The 25,187-nt window shown below is 50.8% G+C and overlaps 2 protein-coding genes across 7 annotated transcripts in view; one reads left to right on the plus strand and one right to left on the minus strand.

The window, feature by feature from the left end:
- The window catches only part of CRACDL (CRACD like), a 105,331-nt gene that overhangs the window by 79,615 nt on the left and 529 nt on the right, over positions 1-25,187 (plus strand). For 5 of the 6 annotated variants that reach the window (XM_033125267.1, XM_033125268.1, XM_033125266.1 and 2 more), the window contains 4 exons: positions 3,833-4,060; positions 8,693-10,352; positions 23,350-23,537; positions 24,541-24,685. In XM_033125267.1, coding sequence (XP_032981158.1) covers positions 3,833-4,060; positions 8,693-10,352; positions 23,350-23,537; positions 24,541-24,685 — 2,221 coding nt within the window. The remainder of the gene's footprint in view (positions 1-3,832; positions 4,061-8,692; positions 10,353-23,349; positions 23,538-24,540; positions 24,686-25,187) is intronic. The other variant, XM_033125270.1, reaches the window with a different exon arrangement.
- LOC117033236 (iron-sulfur cluster assembly enzyme ISCU, mitochondrial-like) lies at positions 1,466-2,428 on the minus strand. Its single transcript, XM_033125272.1, has 2 exons — positions 2,283-2,428; positions 1,466-2,168 (listed from the first exon to the last, which is right to left on the minus strand). The coding sequence occupies exons 1-2, from the start codon at positions 2,394-2,396 to the stop codon at positions 1,896-1,898; spliced, it is 387 nt and encodes a 128-aa protein (XP_032981163.1). The 5' UTR covers positions 2,397-2,428; the 3' UTR covers positions 1,466-1,895.

The raw sequence follows: 25,187 nt of genomic DNA on the forward strand, positions 1-25,187 counted from the left end.
ACAGTCCCTACATCAAAGCCAGTCTCTCTAGTAGTGTCACCCCTCTGGCCTGCCCCCCTCTAGTTTAGCATAGGCTACTGGGTACCTGCACTGTGTGGGCCTCCAGGGTTGTGGAAAAGCAGGTAAGCAAGATGCACCCACACCCCTGGGAGCCTGCTCGTTCCTGTATCTTGTTCACTGTCTCCTTCCTGGGGAGACTGTTTTCATGAGGGCTTACTAAACCATTGCGAGATGCATAAAATTATGGTCTTAAGTTAAAATGTAAACTTGAAACCACCTCATACCCATTGGATGGCTACTATCAAAAACGATAAAAATAACAAGTGTTGACGAGGATGTGGAGAAATCGGAGCCCCTGTGCCCTGTTGGTGGGAATGTAAAATGGTGCAGCCACTATGGAAATCAGTGTGGCAGTTCCTCAAAAAGTTAAAACTAGAGCTACCATATGACCCAGTAATTCTGTTATACTTCTGGATATTTATCCAAAAGAATTGTAAGAATGCCCCCAAAAGATATTTGTACACCTACGTTCATAGCAGCTTTATTCACAATAGCTAAAATGTGGAAGCAACCCAAGTGTCCAGCAGATAAATGGTTAAGCAAAATGTTGTCTGTGTACACAATGGAATATCATTCAGCCTTAAAAAGGAAGGAAATCCTGTCACATGCTACAACATGGATGAACATTATGCTAAATGAAATAAGCTAGACACAAAAGGACAAATACTGTGTGATTCCATTTATACAAGATGTGATCAAACAATACGATGAGTGTTTAAATTTTTAAAAATCTATTAAAGTAAAAGACACATTGCCATTAATCTCCTTTAAAATACTCTCCCTCGCTTCCCATTGTTCTTGCCACTTTCTGAAGCAGTTCTGGAAGTCCTCTTTTGTTAGTGTCTTTATTTGCGCCGTCGTGACTGCCTCGATGTCCTGAATTGATTCAAAACGTTTTCCTTTCATGGTCATTTTGACTTTGGGGAAGAGCCAGAAGTTGCACGGTGCCAGATCCAGGGAATGAGGTGTAAGGACGCACCATAATGTTTTTATTTGATAGAAATTGCCATACACCAGAAGTGATGTGTGACATGGAGCGTTGTCATGATGGAAGATGATTTACAGCACACTTTAAAACAGACCTTCTTTCAACTGTAGCTCACACCCGACTGACTGCACCGAACAAGTCGGAACTTGTCACACACTATTACTAAGGTTCAACGCACCGCTTCCTGTATTGAAGATCCCTGCCTTTCCGTTGGATGGCACTCGCAGCAGCATTCACGGTATTTTGTGATCACAACAGACAGGCTCCATGTTGCACATCGCTTCTGGTACAGCAATTTCTGTCAAATAAAAACATGATGATGTGTCCTCATCCACCTTATTCACTGGATCTGGCACCGTGCGACTTCTGGCTCTTCCCCAAAATCAAAATGACCACAAAAGGCAAACATTTTTTTTTTGTCTTGCGTTCTTTTATTTACTGTATATATGCAGATATGTTTTATATACAATGCTTGGTTCTAGCAAAGAATATTACAAAGGCATGCTATTGGTGACCTTCCCCAAAACAGATTCAGGTAAAATAGATCTTTGTGCCCTTCACAGACTACCAAAACTTGGGACTTCATTACCGATTTCAGTTTGAGGCCATACACACAATTCAGAATATACATAACTGGGTTAAGGGGATAAAAGCGGGCTGAAAGAAACCACAGGATTCACAACAATGACACTGTGTATCTTGCTTGCATTAGGGCCACAATGTGAACAGCAAACGTGAGAGTCGCATAGCTCTTTTGCTGTAGTGTGAGGGGCTTCGGAAATCTACGGTGACTGCACGGCAGGTGGGCAAGCAGCCGATGTGCCCAGCTGGAAGCTTCGCCAAGGGCTCACTTCTCCGCCTCTCCCTTCTTAGGTTCTTGTTTCAGTTTGTAATCAGCCAGGGCAGCCTTGATCGCATCTTCAGCCAGCATGGAGCAGTGCAGTTTCACAGGGGGAAGGCAGAGTTCCTTGGCGATGTCTGTGTTTTTGATGGTCAAGGCTTCCTCTACCGTCTTCCCTTTCACCCATTCAGTGGCTAAGGAGCTGGAGGCAATTGCAGAACCACAACCAAGTGTTTTAAACCTGGCATCCACGATCTTCCCCTTTTCATCCACTTGAATCTGCAATTTCATTACATCACCACATGCTGGAGCCCCCACTAATCCAGTTCCAACATTTTTAGATGTCTTGTCAAGAGACCCCATGTTTCTAGGATTTTCATAATGATCAACAACCTTCTTGTGATAGAGCCGGGCCGGAGCTGACAGCTCCCGGGTCGGCAGTCGGGGGCTCCGGAGCAACAGAGCTGACGCCGCCCGCCTCAGACGGCCAGCTCCAGCCGCCGCCATCTTGCGGGCTTGAGCCTGCGCAGGCCAAACGCGAAACTCAAGGCAAACATTTTGAATTGATTCAGAACATGAAGGCAGCCATGACAGCATAACCAAGGACGCTCGTGAAAGAGGACTTCCAGACCTGCTTCAGAAAGTGGCAAGAATGATGGGATAAGTGTGTTCGAAGTGAGGGGAAGTATTTTGAGGGGAGTAATAATGGCAATGTGTCTTTTTACTGTAATAATTTTTTAAATTTAAACATTCACCGTATTTTTTGATCACACCTTATAGGAAGTACTTAGAGTAGTCAAATTCATAGAGATAGAAAGCAGAATGGTGGGTGCCAGGGACTGAGGAAGGAGGGTGGGGAGTTAGTTTTTAATGGATATAGTTTCAGTTTCACAAGAGGAAAAGTTCTGGAGATGGATGGTGGGGATGGTTGCACACTAATACGAATGTACTTAACACCACTGAACTGTACACTCAAAATGGTTAAGATGTTAAATTTTATGTGTATTTTACTACAGTAAAAAAAATTGGGAAATAAACAACATTGGACAACCGACGTAAACTTGACACTAACATTGAGCACCGGGCGAGAATAGAAAGTCCGTTGGGTTGCTTGTAGGTGGCAGGGTTATCACAAAAGCCAGCACCTCCCAGATTCCCTCTGCACCTCAGTCCTCATCTGTGTAGAATTTGCTTATGGTCCCAGTGGGTGCCCCCTCCATTACTTTATGCTGACAGTGACTTTGCAGGAGACCCACTTAGACCCCACTCAGTGGAGGAGCTTGCCAAGTTCAGTGGGCAGGGTCTTAGGGTGTTGCCATCATTCTTGATTGATTCTTGCACGTGTTGACCAGAATCCCCTTCTTCCCTGGCAATACTTTTGCCCTTGGCTGCCAGTCACTCTCTGCTGCTCTGTGTAAGCTACTGAAATACTGCAACTTAACAGATGGTAACTTAGAGAAGCGACAGAAACCTCCTAGAATGAACAAGCACAGCACTGGTGATCGACTGCTGAGTGGTGGGCTGGGCGCATTCTGTACCTGTAAGTCACACCGTTGGGCCACCCTCTCAGCTTCCAGAGATAGAACCAAGCCCAGCTCTGCCCTTGGAGAAATCGGGCTGGTCTGTGTCATCAGAGAAACCAGCTCTTGTCTGAAGCACCTGTGCCAGCTGCTGTGGGAGGGTGAAGGCAGCTATCCTGCTGAGGACGCCTGGGACGCCAGGTTGTCTGGGTGGCTTTGGAAATGAATGGTAGGTTTCCAGGGGTCAGACCAGCCCTCAAACCTCCCAGCCATTATTCCAGGACCCTCCCTGTTGAGAGTCAAATGTAAAGCATGTCCTCTCGTGGGAAGACAGCACGGTAAAAGGAGAGAGTTGAAGTGTTGGCTACACCGATTCTGTCTTGGGAATTAATGCTTGCTGTGTTTGCTCCTTGTCTCGTGAAGGTCTCTTTAGTTTCCTCGTCCCGGCCGCCATCTCCAGACCAGCTCTCCTCCAGGCACTTGAATGACGCCCCCGTCTTCCCCCGGACCTTGGACAGCAGTGTGGCACCCGTGGCTGATTTCAGTTATCCCCCAGAATTCTCCTCCTGCCTGGACAACTCTGCAGCTAAGCACAAGCTCCTGGTTAAGCCCCGCAACCAGCGGTCGAGCAAAATGAGGCGGCTGTCTTCGGTAATTGGGCTTCTTCCCCACCGCCACCCATCTGCCTCTCTCCCCTCAGGGTCAGGTGCCCTCTCTGAGCGTCCCCCGTGGCCCCACTGACCCGCTGCAGGAGGTGGCATTGCTTGTCTTTTCAACGTAAATCAGATACATCTCTCCCCTGCATAAACACTCCATTCATTCATTCATTCATTCTGCAGATTTACCAAGAACCTGCTCTGTGCTGTGGGTCCATTGCCTTCCCACTGCATTCAGTGTCAAGTCCACACTCCAGGCTCTGCCTGCCTCTCAGATTCCCTCTCATTCTCTCACGCGACACACTTTGACCTCCTTCTGGCTTCTGGAGCTGTCCAGGCTGCCTTTGACCCCAGGCCTCGTACGTGCTATAAATGCTCTTCTCCTGGCGACTCCTTCTCAGCCTTGTGGTCTCAGCTCAGAGGTCCTCTCCCCGCAGAGACTCACCTGACCCACCTTCCCAACACCGTGTTCACTTCCTTCCTGGCCCTGGCCGCACACAGAAGGGACCTTTGGAGATGGATGTGCTCACTTGTTTCTTGCCGGTCTTTTCTGGGACCTTGTCCCAGCTGCACTTCCAGCGCTTGGTGCAAGGCTGGTCACAGAGCTGACATGCAGTACACGTATGTTGAATGCATGAATGAATGAACACACAAATGAATGGGTGAGTGAGGGAGGAAGAAACTGACCCAGTAGAACACTTTGGACGAGGACCTGCTTAGTAGCATGGGGATCATGCCCCCTGTAAGGACGCAGCCCTCTTTGGGAGTGTTGCCTGGGGCAGTCGTCAGCTCCCAGTTCTGGGAGCCAGAACTCGCTGGTTGAGTACTTTGACCGCATGGTACCCTGGGATTGGAGGTCCACATGGGGTTGGTGCCTTCTCCCCTGCCTGGTGGTGCCCGCAGGGAGGCGCTTAGAGGCAGGGTGTGGGCCAGTGCTGAGAAGGAGATACTCACAGACCAACATTCTCTCCTTCCTTCCCTCAAGACAAGATTCTGGGGTGTTGATGAAGTACCCAGGACAAGCTAGGTGCTTCTGCTGGCGACAGGGGCCCAGGGTCTCTCAGGGTGTCAGGGACGCCCTGAGAGGGGGGAAGGGGCTTTGGAAACTCGTGCCAGAAGGCTTGACGTGAGTTTTAAAAGGTTGGCTTTTGAGGAGACTGATGCTAGAGAAAGAAGTGAGCTGTGGTTACCTTCAGGTAACGTGCCCTCGTGCAGCTGGGGACAAAGGGACGCATGCACATGCTGACCCATCCAGTGACAGTTAAAGGTTCTGAGCTGTGGGGACTTGGCACGGCCCAGTAACTCTGACCTACCTGTCCCTCTGGCTGAGGGAGACACAGGGCAGGGAGAAAGCCAGCTCCCTCTGGCCTTCAAGTCTGGGCTTTATTCCCACGGGGGTGTCTTTTGTCCTGGCAAGGGTACATGTAAACAGCCACTGCCAGGCCAGGACTTGGTGGCAGAGAGAAGCCTGGCTGTGACCCCAGGGGGAAGTGCAGCACCCCTTCTTGACGCCCCCTGGGCAGAGCTGTGCCCCGCCTTCTCCCCTTTTGAGCTTGACTTAGCCCTTGAACTATGTTATTTAGAATAACGGAAAATCTGATTTCATCTGTCTGGGTAAACAGTCTTTCCTTGATTTCAACTGCCATTTGCATGTCTTCCCCTCCTTCTTTCCCTTCACTTCTTGGTGGGGAGCAGGATGGGTATGTAAAGTTTATGAAGGTGTCTCTGTTTTCCTGACTGGACAGAAATACCTGGCCGGTGGTCCCCAGGATCACTGTTGGGTCCTCAGTTGGAGGCCTCTGTCCATCAGTGTCCAGCGCCCCTTTGGCCCTTTGGTCATGAGGTCCCTCCTCCCACCATGAGGACCTTCCTGGTGCTTTCAGATGTCCTGCTCCACGGTGGTGAAGAGCCACCACGCTGTCTGTCTGCTGTTCTCCGACCCTGGGACTTCTGTGGGGGTTCACTGTCCTTGGGGCTTCACTGGACCGGGAGGTCCATGTGTCCCCTGCTTTTCTGATCCCTCAGAGTATCTGGGGTTTCTTTCTTCATCACCCACTCTCTCACCTTTCACCCCCAGGCCCAGACACCTCCAGAGTCCCCACTTTAGTCTCTTCCTCTTGCTGCCCAAGTTCCTTCCTCCGTTTGGGCAGAGCAGTTGTCCGTGCCCAGCCAGGCATCTCCAGCTCTGACACCAGTGGGGTAAAGTCTCATCCACATCATCTAGGCTCTGAATCTTTTTGGAGCTCTAGAAGAAAAAAAGGGGGGGATGCTTTTCTTACATTAAAAACCCAATCTTGCATAGTTAAAAAAAAAAGAAAGAAAGAAAAAACCTTGGCTATAAAGACAGTGATATTTATTATGAATTTGAAAAACACATTCAAATGTGTGTTTGGCTGAATCTGTGTGCCCCCACCAAAGCAGGGGTCAGGAAAGACAACCACGAGTTGTTGTCTCAGCATTTTACCCTGCTGCACAGAGCCGTGCCTTGTGTGTGGCTCCAGCACCAGAAGTGGGACGCCCATAAATGTTGACTCTAACATCTCCCCACACCAGCTGGTCCTCATCCCAACCCAGGCAGTGCCGGGAGCAGGGAATATTATGAGCTCTCAGCAGCACGATTAAATGACTTGCCCAGGGTTGCATGGCCAGCAGAGCCGCTAGCTTCCAGCCCTGAGTCCCACATGGAAACTGGCACCTGCCCTCACCCCAGCACTACTTGTCGGCAGTGTCCTCTGCCCAGAGATTATGTGGACTCCTCAAGACTGTTTCTGGCGAGAAAAGGTACATGAGCCACACTAGTCTCCATCCCAGAGCAGGCTAACCACTGGGTCCTCCCCTTCCACTTCCTCTGGGAGGGGTCCAGGATGCCAAGCTGCGGTGAGGGCCCAGAAGAGGAGTGGCGGGGAGGCGGAGATGGAGTGGGCATACGCATCCTTCCTGCTGTGCCCAGCCAGGAGCCCAGGCTGAGTCAGAAGCTGCTCGGTTCCCTGCAGAGCCTCTGCTCAGCGGCCATCCCCTGGTGTCCGTGCCCCACGCCAGCCTTCGTCTGGTCCGGCCGTTCATTGGAACCTCCCCGGCAGTGCCAGGGGCTCAGTTTGGGGTGTGTCTGGTCCTGAGCTCTGTGCTGACTTCAGTGTGAATTGCAAGCATTTTAAAATGTGACCCACATCCCAAAGAGGTTTCAACATTAATGATTTCCTGTAACAGCTAAAGGCCAGTAACGCCTTTTGTACACAGCTTTTGAAAATTCTTCTGTTGGATTTCCTTGTATGTCTTCCTCTTTTCATACAATGAGGAACAGGATTGTGCATCTTGGCGAGAGCTTAGGTATTATTCAGACACCCCAGTTACCCTGTGTTCTGTGAGCTAGGAGATGCCGGCTGGACAATGTTAAAATAACATCAACAAACAATGAAAACCTACCGTAAACACTCCTCGAGTGTTTCCAGAAAAGGGGGAGGAGACAGCTGCGCTTATGCAAGAGCCTGGGTAACTCTCCGGGTCTAATGTCAGGAACTTTTCACAAAGATCAGTCTCAACACCCTCCAACGTTAGGTCATTTTCACATACTGGTTTTGAATGAGTCGTCGTTACATTTTCTGCCTAAGAGAGCTGGCACTGACTTTGTGTATGGGGAAGTGGACGTCACTAAGTCTAAATCCCAGAGGCACTGCAGAAGAAAAATGCCACAAGGCAGTGTAGCATTTACTGTCAGGCCAGTAGAGCTTCAGGAGACAAGGGAGAGCCGTAAGCCTCAGGGAAGAGGCAAGGCTTCCTGTCGGGAGTGGACTTTGAGGCCGTCTTGGGGGTGTGGGTAGAGCACCCTGGAGGTGTGAGGGGAGAGGAAGGAGCTGGCCAGCCACTCAGACCTAGAGTCTGGCACATACAGTGTGGGGGCTTCACTGGACCTGAGTAGGGAGTGGGAGAAACAATTTCAGAGGGAGAATGGAAGACTTTAAATTTAGCTAAGAAGTTGGGACTTTATCCTGTAAGCTATGCTTTGCTACTGATCCTGTTTGACGTGATATGAATCGTCTTTTGAGTAAACCAGTCTGCCCTTGTGACGAGGGTGCAAACTTAGGGAAGGAGCATTGAGGTGGGAGGCTGGCTCTGAGGCAGCCCAGGGTCACGGAGTGCCAGCTTTCCACAGAGCCAAGAGGCAAAGCCTTGACCACGGATGGACCTGTCTGAGCTCCCAGTTCTCTGGCTGCAGAGAGGGAATAATAGTACTTTCCTCCCTGGGATGACGAATCAAGGAGTAAGAGTAAATGAAGTAACGAGTATAGAGCACAAAGCATGGCAGAGCCCCGCCTGGCATGGGTCCCTTTGCTTTGCTTTGTAAAGCAGCGTCCACTGGTTTCATGGCTCAGCCATAAGAGCCTTAGGTAACATTTATTTTGAGGGCATAGCTGCTACTATCCTGCTAAGAGCTGAGCTTGTGAGACAAGAATACAAATAGACCAGTAAGGGAGGAACTAGGAAAAGATGCCTGTATGTGAATATCCAGTCCAGTGCCCACTTCTGGGACATACTGCTGCCTTTAAACCATATGAAGAAAATGGGGAGATCACAGGCTTCTTAATATTCGATGTAAAGATGATGTCTTTTGTCCTCTCATCTCTCGTAGCGGGCACAGTCTGAATCCCTGAGCGACCTGACCTGTACCCCAGAGGAGGAAGAATATGACGAGAAGCCATCACCCACAGTCAGCTCGGAAGACAAGCCCACTGCTGGACAACAAGACATGGTCCTGGACAGAGGCCCTGAGCCCGGCGGACCGGCCACCATGCTGCCACCTGGGTGTCCCCGCGTGAGACGGGCGCGCCTACAGCACTGCCCGGCGCTCAGTGCCAGCGCCGAGGAGGAGAGCACCCCAGGGGACAATCCCTCGAGCCGCCCGACCACCCCAGAGGTCACGGAGCTTGAGTCAAGCCCAGCCCCCTGCTTAGAGTCCCCATTTCTGCCAGAAGGCTCCCTGCACCCTGACCCCGACAGCGAAAATCAGAGGGAGGAGCTGTCCCTCGCAAGCACATGTCCCCCAGCGAGGGACATAGCTGATGAGGTAGTTTGTGCTTCTGGAGACACTGAGAGTCAGTTATCTCCCCACATCCCTGGGGAAGACATGACACCTCCTGGGCCCAGCCCTGACACCCCCGTGGAGATGCCCTCTGGTCCAGACAGGCCAGACCACAATGAGCAGAAGGAGATGGAGCTGACGCTGGCAGTGCCCAGTCTTGAGGGAGAGGGGACAGAATGTTCCAAGGCTCCTGCCCCAAGCCTCCCAGCCCCCAAAAGCTGCTTGAAGCACAAGGCCCTGGTGGCCAGCAAGAGCCTCAGCGTGTCCCCCACTTCGCCCACCTCGGAGTCACCTCCAGAGGAACCCACCCCCTGTGGCCTGGACAAGGATACCACCCCACTGGAGCCTTCCAGGGCTGAGCTGGCTGAGTCCCCACAAGAGGTACCCGAGAAGGTAGTACGGGAGCAGAAAATCGCAAGAGGCGGTGGGGAGCCTCGGAGTGTGAAGAAGTTCTCCGTGTCCTCTGGCCGGGCGTGGCCACGCACAGGCCACAGAGAACGGCTGGGACACCCTGGCCCTTTGGGCCCTGCTGCTGCCCCCTCCGCTATCCGGCTTCCCCTGCTGAAAAGCAGCGTGGCCTGGAGGAGCGAGGCCACCCTCGATGACCTCCAGGTACCTCCTGTGCCCCAGAACCGAAAACTAGACCCTCAGGAGCCACCCTCACCAGCTGAGTGTGGCTCTCAGGACCTTGGGGACAGGGTGGCCAGCCAGGCTGGGCCGGGCCGGAGCCCCCAGGATGCAGAGAATATGCCAGCCACCAGCGACTCCCGCCCCGCTGCCCAGGAGCCACCCACCTGTGGGGACAGAAGCCCCTTCCCTGTCAAGCTCCGGTCCACATCTTTGTCTTTCAAACATAGAGATGTGTCCTCCCCAGAAATGAAAGGAATCAAGAGGTACAGTGCTGAGGTCAGGCTAGAAAAGGGAGGACTGACTCTGCTTTCAAAAGAGGACAAGTGTCCCATAGGGAAGGCCCCCACTACTCGGGGGGCCAGGTCCCCAAATGACCAGGAGAAGGGGAAGGCCCGGTCATCGGAGCAGCTCGGCTCCAAGCCACCCCTGCCCAGGAAGCCACTTCTGCAGGCCCTCACCCTCCCGTACCCGCCAGCGTCCACTGATGACAGCCCCGGAGAGCTGGACAAAGCCGTGCTGCCCTCAGGCCCCAGAAAGGAGAGTCGGACGGCGGAGAAAAGGTTGCCCCGCCAGGGAGCTGGTAAGAGGGTGTTTGAGAAGGGATGGGACGATGGGGAATCACATTAGTGGGACTAACTTGCTGGATGGCCACCAAGTATGTAAGTGCATATTTGGGGTAAAAATCTTGTTGCAGGGGAATTGGAAGAAAACGTCAAAATTCCTCGTGGTGCCCTAACGTGTGTGATTAAGAGTTACAGGTGGAGAGTAGGGAAGGGGAGACAAATACCAGGGTTTGTTGTAAGTCCAGAGGCATCAGGAAGTTGTCCACACTCATTCTGCAGCGTATCATTCCCTGAGAGGAGGTGGACCCCTCAGTAGGCCACTCACACGTCGCTCCGAGGCCCAGAACCCAGGACATGTGGTCTGCCAGGGCCTTCGCTATTCTTGGTTATAAATGAGGCATCTGGCCCTCTTGTCACTTAGCATCCTCTGACTTTTCCCCTCCAGGAAGCATTTCCTCCTATTTTATAATCAGGCTGCCAGAAGCACCCCATATATGGCTCACACAGCCTTTGTCAAGTGTGAGCCCCTTAGAGGGTGGGCGTCAGCTGCCTGTCCCAAAAGGGAGCGGTGTAAAGATTGGGGCAGAGTGCAAGAATGTTCTAAAGCGTCTGTCTTCTGAAATGAGCGGAGATAAAACCCATGACTCTTCTATGTTGTAGACATTTGTCACTTTTTATTGATAGTGTTTCCAATGAAATGAGCAGCCTGTGGGAAATGGGTCTTTGTAGGGGAGCTAGCAAGCCTTTCACTGGTCGTTTCTATCATTACTGGAAAGCAGAAAGTGAAATTTCCCTAATGAGTCATGTACATGGTGACGAGGGCCCTGGGGGAGTGATGGTCCATGGCAAATTGTATTTTATTTAACAACAGCAAAAAACTTTCAGCGTATTTTAAGTGGCTACTCCGAGTCTAGGACTCCACCTAAGCACTGCTTCATGAGACAGAAAGGAAATAAAACCCAGTTGTTCTCTTAGGAACCCCCCCCCCAACCCTAAAAGGAAGATGGAGGACACACACACAGGAGGGAGTTACATGAAACAACATGAAGACAGATTTGAAGAAGTTCTAGTCTTTTCTGTCTCCCTCCTAGGAAGTTAGTAAAAGTGCTGTAATACAATGTGTTTTAAGATGACACCCACAGATGCAGGCAGTTCCAGGCAGAAGTGCCAGGAAAACGCCCCCAAGGCGCATGTGTGGCCTTTCTGATCCGGGGACCCAGCTCAGCCGTGATTTTTTTGCTAGTGCTGCCACTCCGTTAGGACAATCAGTGAGGGAGCCCTGGGGGAGGTTCGAGCTGTTCCTGAGGGTCCAGCCTGCCAATTTGCAGCCAGGTTATTGAAACCACTGCACAGTGATTCAAAACGCCTCCGGTTTAAATAGCGAGGATGGAGAGGGAGGAGGGGGCTTGCCCTGTGCAGGTAAAACCCTGGCGTCAGTGCAAGCACCGTCCTCCTTCATGACCTAGAATTAAAAACGTCCCTCAAGGGCTTACAGGATGAATGGAACTTAAACACAGGACACTCAGGTTCCCAGTGTGAGCTGGGAGAGAAGCTTCGGAGAGCGGTGCTTGGCACATTAATAATTTACAGTTTCCCAGAGGTAGGCTTTGTTTATTGTCAGATGCCTGGAATGACCCCTAGTTAAAGACCTGATGTTTTTTTCTTTGATTTATAAAATACAGTATAGTATTTATATATTAATGGCTATTCTTAAATAGTAGAAGATTGTCTTGTCCATCTATGTTGATTAACATCGTCTAAGCCACAGAAATAACCAGTTCAGATGAATTCCAGAGTGAAAGAATCTAGGTTACTTTATGGGGCCTGGGTAGTGATTTTTCATTTCAGTGCAACGAGAGGAGGGAAGAATTACCCACGTTCTGTTGGGAACCGACCCTCCCAATGGGGGTTAATATTGGAGGGACAAGTGCCAGGACAGGCTGTGGCTGCTGTGTGGTCCCACCCAGGACCGTGGGGCTGACCCAGGATCTCAGGGTCCATGCTGCCGGACCCCACCAGTGAAGGAGCCTTTCCCAGACGTTGAATCTGCTTGTGGCTGAATTCATTGCTTCTGCTATCACCCTCATTGCTCCCAAGTTGTAGCAGCTGAAGACAATTCAATTCATACAAAACATACAGATCATAAAAGTTTTAATAACGGTATTACTCACTTTTCCAGAAAGGCCTAATTATTGCTGTAAATTATCTTGCGGTGGCAAGCACTTTTCTCAGAGATCCCAGGTAGGCTGCCATCTCCCCTGTCCCCAGCCCTGCCAGGGGTACAGATCATAAAATCAGGGTATCAAGGGGTCCCTGATGGGTGCGGGGTTCTGCCTGGGGGACTCAGACTGCTTTATCCCCAGCACTCCTACTTGCTCCTCCTGTCCTCCACACCCTGTCTTCTTTCCTGGATGGCGCGGAGACACCACTCAGTGGGGGAAGTGGGAGGATTAGATGGTCCTTGCAGTAAACAGAGGAGTCCGGCTTGCCGAGGGGGCTGGGCCTCACAGGGCTGCCCGGGGGTAGTTACTGCAAAGCCAGTGTCCTGTTTGTGCTCACCACCCACAGGACACCTGTCACTCTGTGGATATGCTGTAGCAGGTGAACAGCCCGGGGTGCTCAGACTTGTTCACGGTGCAGGATGTTACCCACCGTCCCGTGGGGCCAACCCAGCCCAGAGTCTACATTACAGCTTCCTGCGCACAGGATTAGAATTTGAACACAGCAGTTGGAGATTCTCATGTAGAAAAATGGTAAAATACAGAAAGGAAAAAGCAATCACCTACGAGCGCACTCTGTAGATGTTATCCCTGTTGGCCTTTCCCTCTAGTCTCTCTTTTCTCTGTGTGGGTGTGTGTCATTTATTTTCTACATAGCTGTGATCACGTGTTGCATATTTTGGACAGTAGCTGGACAAATTGCCATCTTCACCTGGGACCTCATTGGATAACCAGCCCCCAGCCTCCAATCCAAGCTCAATACCTCTAGAGGGGACTGGTGACGCAGTCTTCCAGCAAATATTTCAGGTATTCCTGCCACAGCACTGTGTTAGCCCCAGAAGGTAATCGGGAAAGCATGAGGGCCTCGCCCTCAGGGAGCTTCCCAGCCCCAGGACGTGGCCGCTGGATGTCACAGGGGAGTGTAGATAGATGCCTGTTTTTGTCTGGATGTCAGGGACAGTTTCTGGAGGAAATGAACTCAAATACACTGTCCCCTAATGACACAGTTATTTCAGTGTATTCAGCCTCATTTGAATAGAATACAAGGGGGATGGTTTTGGTATCACGCTAAAAATATATTCATATGTTCTGAATTCTTAAAACCGACTTTGTTCACGTCTGTCTTCCTTTTCAGCCTTTTCCTTTCCTTCACAGTCCTTTCCTGAGTGAGTGTGGTCCACACTCTGGCCTCCGTACCCCACCTACCCTCTGCTCCAGAAACCCTGTGTCTCCCCAGCACCCCCTTCCTCCCCCTCCTCCCCCACCCGCACAGGACACATTGTGGATCCCACCTGTTACCTGATGTTCTCTCTTCCCTGGACTCCCTCGGCCGCATCAGCTGGCTCCTAACCATCAGTGGGCAACCGAGACTTGACATATCACTATTCATAATTCAATTTATCAATGTCTCGCGCACTCAGACCATTGTCTTTCTCAGTGCCCCCATCTATCCAGGTACATCAGTCAGAGACCTCAGCCTCATTAACAATATTTTAATATGGAAAATACTGAATGGCCAAAAAATTATAGGGAAAAGTGCCTTGTCACCCTACTGCTTAAACAATGCCACAAAAAGGCACTTGCAGGTCTGACCAAAGTGGACTAAACACACTCCACCCTACCTCTCCCACGGATACTGTTTAAAACCCAGACCACATACAAGAGCGAATGTCAGTGGACGCTGGAAGGTAGACCAGGGCTGGAAGATGGGGCGAGGAGATCAGGGTACAAACTTGTCCGCTTCATCTCTGTGCAGTCACACGATTGTTTCTCGAGGATTGAGGCTTAACCGTGGGTTTTCTGGCTCACAGGGTATGTGGTTTTAATTTACTAGACAAGTAACTTCAAATGACCCTCCATAAAGGTTGGACCAGCTCACACTTCTTCGAGCAGGATTGAGACTAGTTTTCCACCTGCTTATCAGCACCAGCTGTTGTCACTCTATTAATTTTTTTTTCAGTCTGATGGATGAAAAATGTCAGTCATGTTTCACACCTTGGTCAGCAAGTCCTGGTCAACCTAATAGGAAGTGACTTTGTCCTCCCACAGCCTGCCCCCACCCCGGCCCTCATCATCTTTCATCTACACCGGCAGCCCCTGCTCCCCAACTCTCTCGTCTCACCCTCTCTCCCCAAGGCATGGGTCTAACCGTGGAGCTTTCCTCTTTTAAAAACTGTCAGAGCCTTCTTGTTACATAAATAGAATAAAATTCAAACTCCAGGGTAAGGCATTTAAGGCTTTTTAGATTTGGGCCAAAGTCAACATTTCCGCCTTCCTGAGTTCGTCTGCCACGCCTTCACTTCCTCTGACATCTTCTCCAGCCCCACCTCTGCCACCAGCTCCCCTCAGAACTCTGCACACACCGCCTGCTTGCTCTGACCACGCTTCTCCTTGCCCCTGAACTTGACCTTGAGCTCCCTAAGAACATCGTGCCTGGAGGCTCCTGTGCTGCAGTTGGTGGTCCTGGGCTGTGCTCACAAGACCAGGGACAAGGGAGGGAAGTAAGCAAGGTACGGGACCAGGGAATGGGGTCGGAGAGCCTGGGTTTGGACATTTTACACTGAGTTCCACCTCCCAAAACGTGTGAGATTGTGAGCTGGTGTGTTTCTTAACCTCTGAGCTGTAATTTCCTCCTTTGTAAAATGAGGTTCCTAGTACTACTTAGGGCAACAACAGCATTTTCACTACAATGTGATAGTTTCATACACTCCAGTCCCATTTTCCTGAGATGGACCAGAATAGCCTCCTCTGGGCCACGTGGAGCCGTTTGTGGGAGTGGCAGTCTTCTGGTCCCGGTTCTGGTGAAGGCGGCAGGGCTTAGGTATAAGCCCCCAGAGAGAGCATGTGTGCATGCATTGTGGGGAGTCATAAACCACCACCCAGCACCCAGAGGAGGTATGTGGGTCTTGAGGGGAGAGAGTTTACAGAACATAGTCTCCGAGACACAGCTATTCTAGGCCAGTGCTTCTCAAACTTGCAAGAGCTTGTGAATCTTGTTAAAATGAAGGCTCTGTTGCAGTAGGTCCAGGGTGAGGACGAGACTGTGGTTCCTCAGACCATACTTTGGGTAGCAAGGATCCAGATACGTGCTTTCCGACACAGAACCACTAGCTGCATGTGGTGGTTTCAATGTAAACCTAAATGTGAATTAAATTTTAAAATTCACTTTTTGGTCATGCCGGCTGCCTTTCCTGAGCTTAGTAGCAGCATATCATTGCAGAAAGTTCTACTGGATGGTGCTCGTTTAGCTAACGCTCTAGTTCAAGGCTGTCATTAATTAGCAAGTAACATCTTTCTGAGACCCTGGAAGGCTTGGGCTCTTTCCAAAGGCTTGTGCTTTGTTGTCACAGCACTGTAATATTTTTCACCTGTTTGTCTGCATGCTTATCCACAAATTCTACCTACGAGCCACAGAGCCCTAAAACAGTTAGAATTGGTGCTGTCACACAAACAAACAAAGCCGACCCCAAGTCCCCATTTGGGAAAAGACTTGCATCAATTCCTTGTATGGAGGCCTGATGAACCCCGTGCTGGGACAAGGACCGTCCACTCTCCCCGATCGATGTGCTTTGTGGGCAGGCCCTCGTACATGCTGACACGGGGAAGCCTTCTCTCTCCATCAGCCATTTCAGTAAGACTGGATTAGCTATAAAACTGTGATGTGCTGGTGGTTATAGTGTCATGTTACGGATTGCGTTCTGCATGGGTGAGCAAGCGAGATGTTTCACAGGGAGTGTCCATGGTATCAGGAGGGAGCACAGTCCTGCCCTCACTACCAGCTCTCACCTGTTAACGCCATACACACACTCTCAGGGACACTTAAAGCAACAGTGGCATTTTTCCCCCTGACATGTGGGTTTGAAGGTTGTAAGAGAAGAGACATATAGGTCAAGAAAGGTGGGTTTCAGGGGAACTGGGTGAAGAGGAGACCCCGGCCTCCTGTGTCAGTGCCTCCTGACTTCAGAGTAGGGACAGTTGGGCGCTGGTGGCCTCATGCTGGTGGCCAAGAAAGAGACTCTGAGACATAGTCGCTGCCCTCCGTGAGAACTCTGTGTTCCATGAGGCTGTAAAGTGAGTCTGTGTTTAGAGAGCCAGGCTCCCTGCCCCTTTTGATCTGTGGCTTCGGATATGGCTGGGTAGGGGGAATGGATCCAGGGGAGTCTTCAGAGAATGAGGGGAAGAGGAGACTGGGTGGGTAACGTGGGGGCAGCAATAGGAAAGGCAAGTGGGGCCAGGACCCCAGGGTGCATGCGAGGGCTACGGGAAGTGAAGAGGACGGGAAGGGTCTGCCACCGGGGGAGGGGACGTCCTTGGGAGAGCCTGCACTCCCTCTGGCAGCAGCCTTGGCTAATCGCAGTATGGAAACAGCTCTGTGGTGTGCACTTGCCTCAGTTCTCTATGTGGACAGGGAGCTAGACTCTCCTGGTCGCTATCCAAGCAGAAGGAGTCCTGATTATCTTCGGGTTGTTTTTTGTTAGTTTATTTTTACTTTTTATTGAAGAATTATACACATGCAGAAAAGGGCACAGATCACCTGGCTGCAGCTCAATGGATTTCACACACTGAACACACAGAGCAAAAAACAGAATGAGACCAGTACCCTGCACCACCTCCCATGCCCCCGTCCAGCCAGCTCTGGACCTCATTCCTGGACCATGGACCGTGCACCCCTCTATTCCCGATTGTTTTTACAGGGGAGCCTATGTGCAATGCGCTGGAGGATGCATTAGATCAGAAACGTCTTCCTCTCTGTGGTCGGCGTCTGCCTGGGGGGCAGTCACCAGGGACAGTCGGCTGTCATCATTCACGCTAGTTAAGCTCTGTAATGCCGTCATAAACACAGGTAGCAGACACTGAGCCACTGCTCCTAGGGGACCTGCAGCGTGAGGTCCCTGCAAGCCTCTGGTTACAACATTTTCATCCGCTGATCAATACATAACCTGACCACTGTGCCCATGTCTGTAAATGACCGAGAGGGGTCCCAGGTGAAGATTCGGGGCTTTTAACGAGTAGGCAAATTCTCAGACATGGGATCCACAAACAAGGACCGACTACTTGTTGAATGAACAAAGGAAGGAACGGCGATAAGTTTCGTTTGGTGGTAGAGCTGGGGCACAGCCCCTTCACGTGTCGTTACGAACAGCTTGCTCTGTGAAGAGCCCTCACCCACTCAAAACCCTCGACATGGTTTTGAGATAAATCCTCGCTCGTGTGCGCATCAGAGTTGCCCAGGATCTACGGTGACGTCACACAGCCTGGCTCTGGACCGAAGCTGTGAAGAGCAGCTGCAGACTCTGCCAGTAGGTATTGATCAGGGGCTCTCTGTGTAGCAGACACTGACAATAGATCGATAAACGCTTAAAAAAAACAAAACAACTTTTTCACACAGGAAGTCTGACATAATGCTCTGCCTGGGTGAGGCGCCCGCCACCCACGCCAGCCATCCTCTTAGTACTTATTTACACACCTCCTTGGCTCCCAAAACCAGGGCCTTGGCAGAGGACCTGGAAGCAAGACAGAAACAGGAAGTCGCCCTGTTAACGGAAGCCCCGAGGCACTGTTCTGGCTTTAGCTGGTTGTGACAAGGGTGGGTGATGCACCCACTTTCCACCAGAAATTTTAGACAGCACGCTCAGGCCTCCCCTTCCACGGAGAATGTTTCAAAGGGCTGGGAATGAGCTGTTGACGTGTGTGTTTTTAAGATGACAGCCGAACAGAAATAGATTGGAAAGGCTGTGCCAAAGTGTTAACACAGCTTTGCTGGTCGTGGATTGATGGGGAACTTTTTCTCCTTCTTTACGTTTCCGTCTGCCCCCTGAATTTCTCCAGTGTGCAGGAGTACTTTTATAAACAATGGAGACATTTCACGCAAGGAAAAAGATTCTTAAAAACTGCCGCTTCAAAAAAATGGAGGCAGATGCCAAGTTTTGAAGAGGTTCAAGAACGCTGCCACCCTTCTGTGCGTCAGCTTCAGGCAGAGTGTCTTTTATTTTCTCAGCCAAGGAGCAAGAAAGCACCGTAATGCGCACTGCACAGCTCATGCCTGTCTCTTGGAAGCCGGTGTTCTTGACAACTGCCAGCTTCCAGACACACAGCCTGCCATTTGGGGTGTAGACCACCACTAGCATCTCACTGTCATGCCCTTAGCCTGTCATTAGAGGAGTTGTTGTGAATGAAAGAAACAGTACCTTAAGGCTGAATTTTAATAAGCACCAAAAAAACCCCAACAACCCATCACCAACCAGTAAGGCAAAATGAAGCAATAAATGGAGTGGTCAAACATCTCTAGAAATGGCTTCCCATGAGGATTTTCTGAATGGCTACTTTTAGGTCTTCCTAAGTACAAACGCCTTTGTTAAAATTGCGTTTTGAGGCAGAAAGAGGAGACAAAGAAGCGTTTTCAACTTTGTTTACTTAATCAAATGCTGCGTCTACTTCCTCCTGGAACTAACGACATTTTGAACATGTATAATCTCAGGAGCTATTTTATGTTGGAATCTTGACCCTGAACTTTCCTGCTGCAGAACTGTCACGATGGAAGGCCTTTGGCCCCTGAAACCTGCCTTATCCTGCACATTTCCCGTGTCTTCTTCCAGCCCTTCCCCTTGCCTTCCCCTTGTGGAGTATGGCACATACTCCACCACCCTGCAGTGGGTGCCAGGTGTGGGGTGCAGATCTGAGTGGCTGCCTAGGCCTTCTGCCACAGAGTACAATGGCTCATCACCAGCTGCTCTGCCTGTGCACACCTGGGGCAGGGACGTACCTGTAGGTTACCTGAGGCTCCAGGTGGAATCTCAGGTCTTTCTGAATCATGGCTGGGAGCTGTTGTGGTTTTTCTCTCTCCTTCCTGGTGTGTGGAACCCCGTTCACCAGTCCTGTGCCTTCTCTCCCCATGAAGCTGCCCCCACACAGTCCCTGGGGAAGGATCTGGAAGGTAGCAGGGTCGCTCTGGCCCACTTGCCTTCCTGACGAAGAGGAAGTGAGAAGAAGAGTACACACCACAAGGAAAGACCACTGCTCGGGGAAAGGAAGTAGGAACCAAAAAAAAAGAAATGGTTGTTGAAAGACCTTGGCCATATGCTGGGTATGCTTGGTGCCATTGCCATTATAAGTGGCCTTATCCCACAAGGGCCCAGCTTGGCCCAGCTGTGGTGCTCACTCCTTTTGTGGGTCTGCCCACAAACACAGACTCGTGGGCACCCACATACACACACACCCTGAAAGCGTTGCTACCCCACCGATAGGCAGTGCAGCGAGTGACCCTTCTCTGCTTGCGATGAAATCTGCGTGTAAAGAGAGAAAACAGCCACCTCTGGCCAAGCTGGACCTCGTTGCCTTGTTTGCAAGACTGCGGTTCCCGTGAGCAAACTGGAAGGGAGACTGTGATTTGCCTGAGGTGTGAGATGTGGGCCTGAGCACGGGCCCCAGGGGCCCCAGCCTCGGTCCACCCGTGGGGTCCACACCTTCCATGTAGGTAGGGTCTCCTCGCACCACAGTCCCCAGGAACACGGCATGCGCCTTGCTCCCTACCACCTCCTCCAGTAGTTTTAAATACCCTCGTTGGTAGAAGAGTGTAATCTGATTGCATGGCGTAGGAACTCAGCGGAGCTGCGTCTGGTGCCCTCCTGGTAAAAATGACATGAGTGTCGCGTGCCCCACATTGAGCTGCAAGGGGGGCTGGAGAGCCAGCCAGAGCCCTCCGGGGATGCTGGGCCTGCCTTGGCATCTCACAGCTACCATTCTGCCTGTAGATTAAAACCCGGGATGGACATTTGCTCTCCACGCATACTTCGCCTTGACGGAATTACTCGAGTATTTTGTTGATTGATATAATGAAGTTTTTCAACCCACAGTCAAATTCCTCTCTCCGGTCTGTCTGTGGTGAGGCAAAGAGGCCTAGCAGCACACGCTGGGCACTGCTGAGGGAACAGCTCAGAGAGACATCTCGGGTCAGGAGAGAGCAGAGGGCACGACTTTTAGTGACTTCACTTAGTGTGAAGAAGAGATCAGAGAAATGAATGGAAACTTTTAAGAAAAGTCTTGGAAAATAGAGGCTATGAGAACTCCGTGAATGAGGGGGTAAAAACACGGGTTGAGAAATGCAGACTTTCTGTAAAGCATCCAACCACCCAGCCCACCTTCCATATGCCAGGGTCTCTGGACGAGAAGTGAAATGTAAAATTCTGTCATTATTTAGCTACGATTAGAACGGGCTGGTACATAGTCCATATCGTGTGTTCGTTAAATAAATAAGAAGTTCTAATGACCAAAAGCATCTATCAGTGGGGTAGACGGTTGCTAGCAGACACGTCTAGTACCAATCTGTGGGATGAATGTCTCAGAGAGTTATAGAAGAATTAGGAGAGGGAGAGCATGTCCAGCTAGGGTGACCAGGACAGGCTTCATTCAGGAGGCGGCACTCGGGGAGGGCCATGGTGGACAAGAAGGGACGATTTCAGAACAGAGTGTCTAATCCCTCGTCACGCCTCTGGATTGTGGCCACAGCCTTCCTCCACACCTCCCAGTCAGGTGTACTCCGCACACCGCCTCCCTTGGATCAGCCCCTCACGGCTCCCCATAGGGACAGCAAGGAGACCAGAGGGACCCTTCTCAGTCACCCTGCCTGCCTGCAGCACCTCTGGACCAACCTGCAGCCAGCTGTGCCTCTGCCCCCCCCCCCAACTGGGAGACCCTCCTTGCCCCTCTGCTCAGCCTAGAAGGTTTGCCTCCTCCTTCCGGTGTCAGCCGTGACAGCAGCCTCCAGTCCTTCCTGCCAGCGATCGGCTGTGTCTGCACAGCACTTTGTGAATTGTAGCATTTTCCAGTTTCCATCGTGGTTAATTGTTTGTACTTAGTCTCCCCCACTAGACTTGGAGCTTTTTGAAGGAACAATTTATTATTTATGTTTTCACCTTAGCGTTTAACACAATCCTTGCCCAAAGCAAATGATGGATGGATGGATGGATGGGTGGGAGGAGGAGTAGAAATGTTGAGCTCTGGCTAAGAATAGAAAGTTGGGCTGGATTATACATTTGGAAGTAATCCAAGCACATCTGAGTATTGAAATCAGGAGTGGGACAGAGAGAACATTTGAGGAAGAAGAGAAAAAAGCTGAGGGTCTGAAACAAGGAGGAATTCCCAGATTTAGGAGCAAGAGTTGAGCGAGGATCTGGAGAGGGAACACCCAACAGGGACAGGCCTCCCCAGAGAGGTTATGTAGCCACATCAGTTCTGCAGAGACATAAAGCAACGTGAGAACAGGAAAGACGTCAGTATTTATGGTTCAGCGGCTGGCAGATAGCGCAGTGTTCATGTTGTGGCTGGGTCAGGAATTAGCTGAAGAGACGCAGGTAGAGGCCATAGGAATTCAGGGTGGAGGGGGACTGAGGACTGGGCCTCCAAGGGGACGGCGAGGCTCAGTGGAGACATTTTTCCTTCAGCTGTGGGAGACCCGAGCATTTTGCAAAGCAGCAAGGAAGTCAGCGGCCAGGGAGAGCCTGAAAGGCAGGAAGGAACAAGGGATGAGTCAGAAATGGAGCAGGGTCCCAGGGGACAGTGGGGTGAGGACTTCAGGGAGCAGCCAGGAGAAGAGCATGAGCCATTCCCAGCTGCTCAAGTCAAGGAGAGGTCAGCATGTGAAGCCCAAGGCCCTTCTCAACTCTGGTGGGAGACTGAGGTTTGCAGGGCAGTGACTGCTATCCCTCCTCCCACCTTGGTACCAGGGGACTGAGCTAAAAAGGACTCCAGGCTGAACTGGAGGCCGAAACAAAAACAAATATCTGTGCACACCAGAGCAAGGGATGGCATGTGTCAGACCACAAAGAGTGATGACGCTAAGTCATCTCGGACATCTGCTGGACACAGGTACTGCGTTCCCCGGGCTGACTGAGACGCACAGGGGAGGAAGGAGACGATAGAGGGCCAGGCGCCAGGTGTATGGGGACGGGCTCTGTCTTTGCTCTGTGTGGTGAAGGCAAACATTCTGAGGGCCTGGCCGGGGGGGACATTTGGATCTAGAGAGAAGGCATTAATTCTTTTGAACCTGCGAGAAGCCACTTGTCTCATCTGTTAAGTTTCCTGGAAAACAATAAACTCGCTTTTTTCTGTGGATGAAGGTAATAAGTTCTCATTGTAAAAAATAATAAAATACAGACGAGTTGAAAAGCAAGGGGGAGTGGGGAGGATCACCCACAGTTTTACCACCCAAAGGTAAGCATGGTGAACGTGGGGAAAAAATTCAGCAAAGCGCCACGGTTTTAAAGGCACTATTTCTCTTCTCTGTAGGACATTAAGGAAAACTACTGTGGCTAGTGTGGGTGTCACGCTCCACAAAGGGGAGGGTCTACTTCCAGTTTTTAAAAGATAAGAGAACAATAGTGTGTCTGCAACTTCCAAACAAATCAAGAGTCAGGTAGCGTGTACCGGTCCAACACGACAGGCTTATGCTGAGGAAACCTTACCGATTTATGGACTTGCTTTTATCTCATTCCAGAAAGTAGCCCACAGGAGGAAGTTGGCTCTAAATTGGGTGTATAGAAGCAGTTGCATTTAATTTTTTGGTGGCTCAAACTAGAAGAGCATAATCTCCTTGGCGCATCTTTAAATGAGAAAACAAGAGTCCCCTAGAGGAAAGTAACAGTCTCACTACAGCGGCTCCCAGACCTCTTCCTCCCTCCCCAGCACCCCCTGCCCCCCTGAGGCCCTGTACATACCGTGTCCTCTGTGTGGGAGAGGCCAAAGGTGAGTCTGAAGAGGGATTAGGACTGTTTTGACAACTGCGTGTTTCTACCCACAGATAAGAGTCTGCCTCCCTCAGCAACGGGGCCTGGAGCTGAGGGCCAGCCTGGGCCACCCTGGATCGCCGTCACTCGGCAGAAGCGGCGAGGGGCCCCAGAGCAGCCAGCCAACCAGCAGGACAAGCCTGGCGCCCAGACCCTGAAGTCTGAAACAGGAAAGCAAGCGAAGGTGCTGGAGAGAGCTCAGGTGAGCAAACACTTCCTGTCTCTGTCTATGCAGGAGAGAGCTGCCTGCTGGGGCTGGGGACTGGGACCCCTTGAGGACAGTGCATCCTGCACGGTCATGGTCGTTATAGAGCCCATGGCCGGGAATGGTGGCTGCTGTCTTCCCGTAGCGTGTGCTGGGCAGCTAGGGAGGCAGAGAAGCTGGTGGATCACTTATGCGGTGGAGCTAGCGCTCTCCCTGCCTCCTGGCAACACAGCATCTGGGCAAATGGAACAGGGTGAAAATAACTTCTCTGTTAGACGTGGGCGCCCATGTCAACAGCTTCATCTCTGCTTATTATACGGTGGTGGACTGGGCCCGCTTTGGCTGCTACGCTGGCCAAACGCCCCACGCAGGGCTGCAGGGCTGGACCCAGGCTTCCATTTTGCACTCTGGACTGAAAACAGCTTTCTCAAACCCAAACAACTGTGCTCAGAAGCAGGCCGAGACTCACAGCGTTCATGTCCCTCCTCACAGCAACCACGCTGAATCCATAGAGTCTTTCAACCGTGTGGGAAGTGAACTTGAGTCTGCAATGGGACCTGCTTCCCTTCATTTTAACCCAAACCTAAATCGTCCCCGTGCCTCAAAACCTGTGTGCAGACTTAGGGAATTTATGAAACAAATAGTAACCTGTGATCCAGTTTGGGGCATCTGTGAGCATACCAAGTATCCTAAAAACCTCAAAACTATTTCCAAACACAATTCATTCTGCCGTCCAACATCTGGGGCTGAGGCCAGGGACGAGAACAGGGCAGAAGCCAGGACACCTATCTGTGCCCAGGAGAAAGCTCCGTTTGTCTGAGCACCTGTGTTCTGCAGGCTGGATGTCAGTGAGTGTACAAAGCACAGCTCCCCCAGGAAAGCACCAGCGGAACGGTTCCCATTGGCAGAGAGACCTTATGGCTTACTGCTTTGAGTTGTGTTTGTCCCCATCTGAACCTGCGGTGACCGGACAGCATGTATCTTTCTTGTGTCCTAACAGGAGCCCATGAAGCAAGCCGACTTTGTCCGCAGCAAGTCTTTCCTGATGGCCCCAGCTAAGCCCACTGTGGACCGGAGACAGGGGACAAAGCTGTGCCTCCAGGAGGGGCTGCAAAGAGGGATCTCCTTGTCCCATCAGAACTTGGGTATGAAACCTGCAGATCATCTCAAACGCTCTGAAACACATTTCTGGGTTGGGTCCTGCAGGTTTGGTTTTCTTTTTGTTTTATTTTTAATTATGCCACGTGGATGTTTTTAAAACAGCTTTTATTGAGATACATTACCATGCCACAAAACTCACCTGCTTTCAGTGTACAGTTCAGTGAGTACTGATTGACAATGAGTATATATATATATATATATATGTAGTTACCTAGCTATATAAACATCACAATGCAGTTTTGGAACCTTTCCCTCACCCTAAAAAGCAGCCTCATGGCCATTTACAGTCATTCACCATTCCCCACCCCAGCTCCAGGCAACTATGAATCTACGTCCTGTCTCCCTATATTTACCGTTTTTAGACATTTCTTATAAATGGAATCATAAAATATGTGTTCTTTTGTATCTGGCTTCTTTCACTGAGCATAACGTTTTTAGATTTCGTCATTGTATGTATCAGTGTTTTTAAATTTCTTTTTAATTGTG

Source organism: Rhinolophus ferrumequinum, chromosome 13 (assembly GCF_004115265.2).
Source record: "Rhinolophus ferrumequinum isolate MPI-CBG mRhiFer1 chromosome 13, mRhiFer1_v1.p, whole genome shotgun sequence".
Lineage (NCBI taxonomy): Eukaryota > Metazoa > Chordata > Mammalia > Chiroptera > Rhinolophidae > Rhinolophus > Rhinolophus ferrumequinum.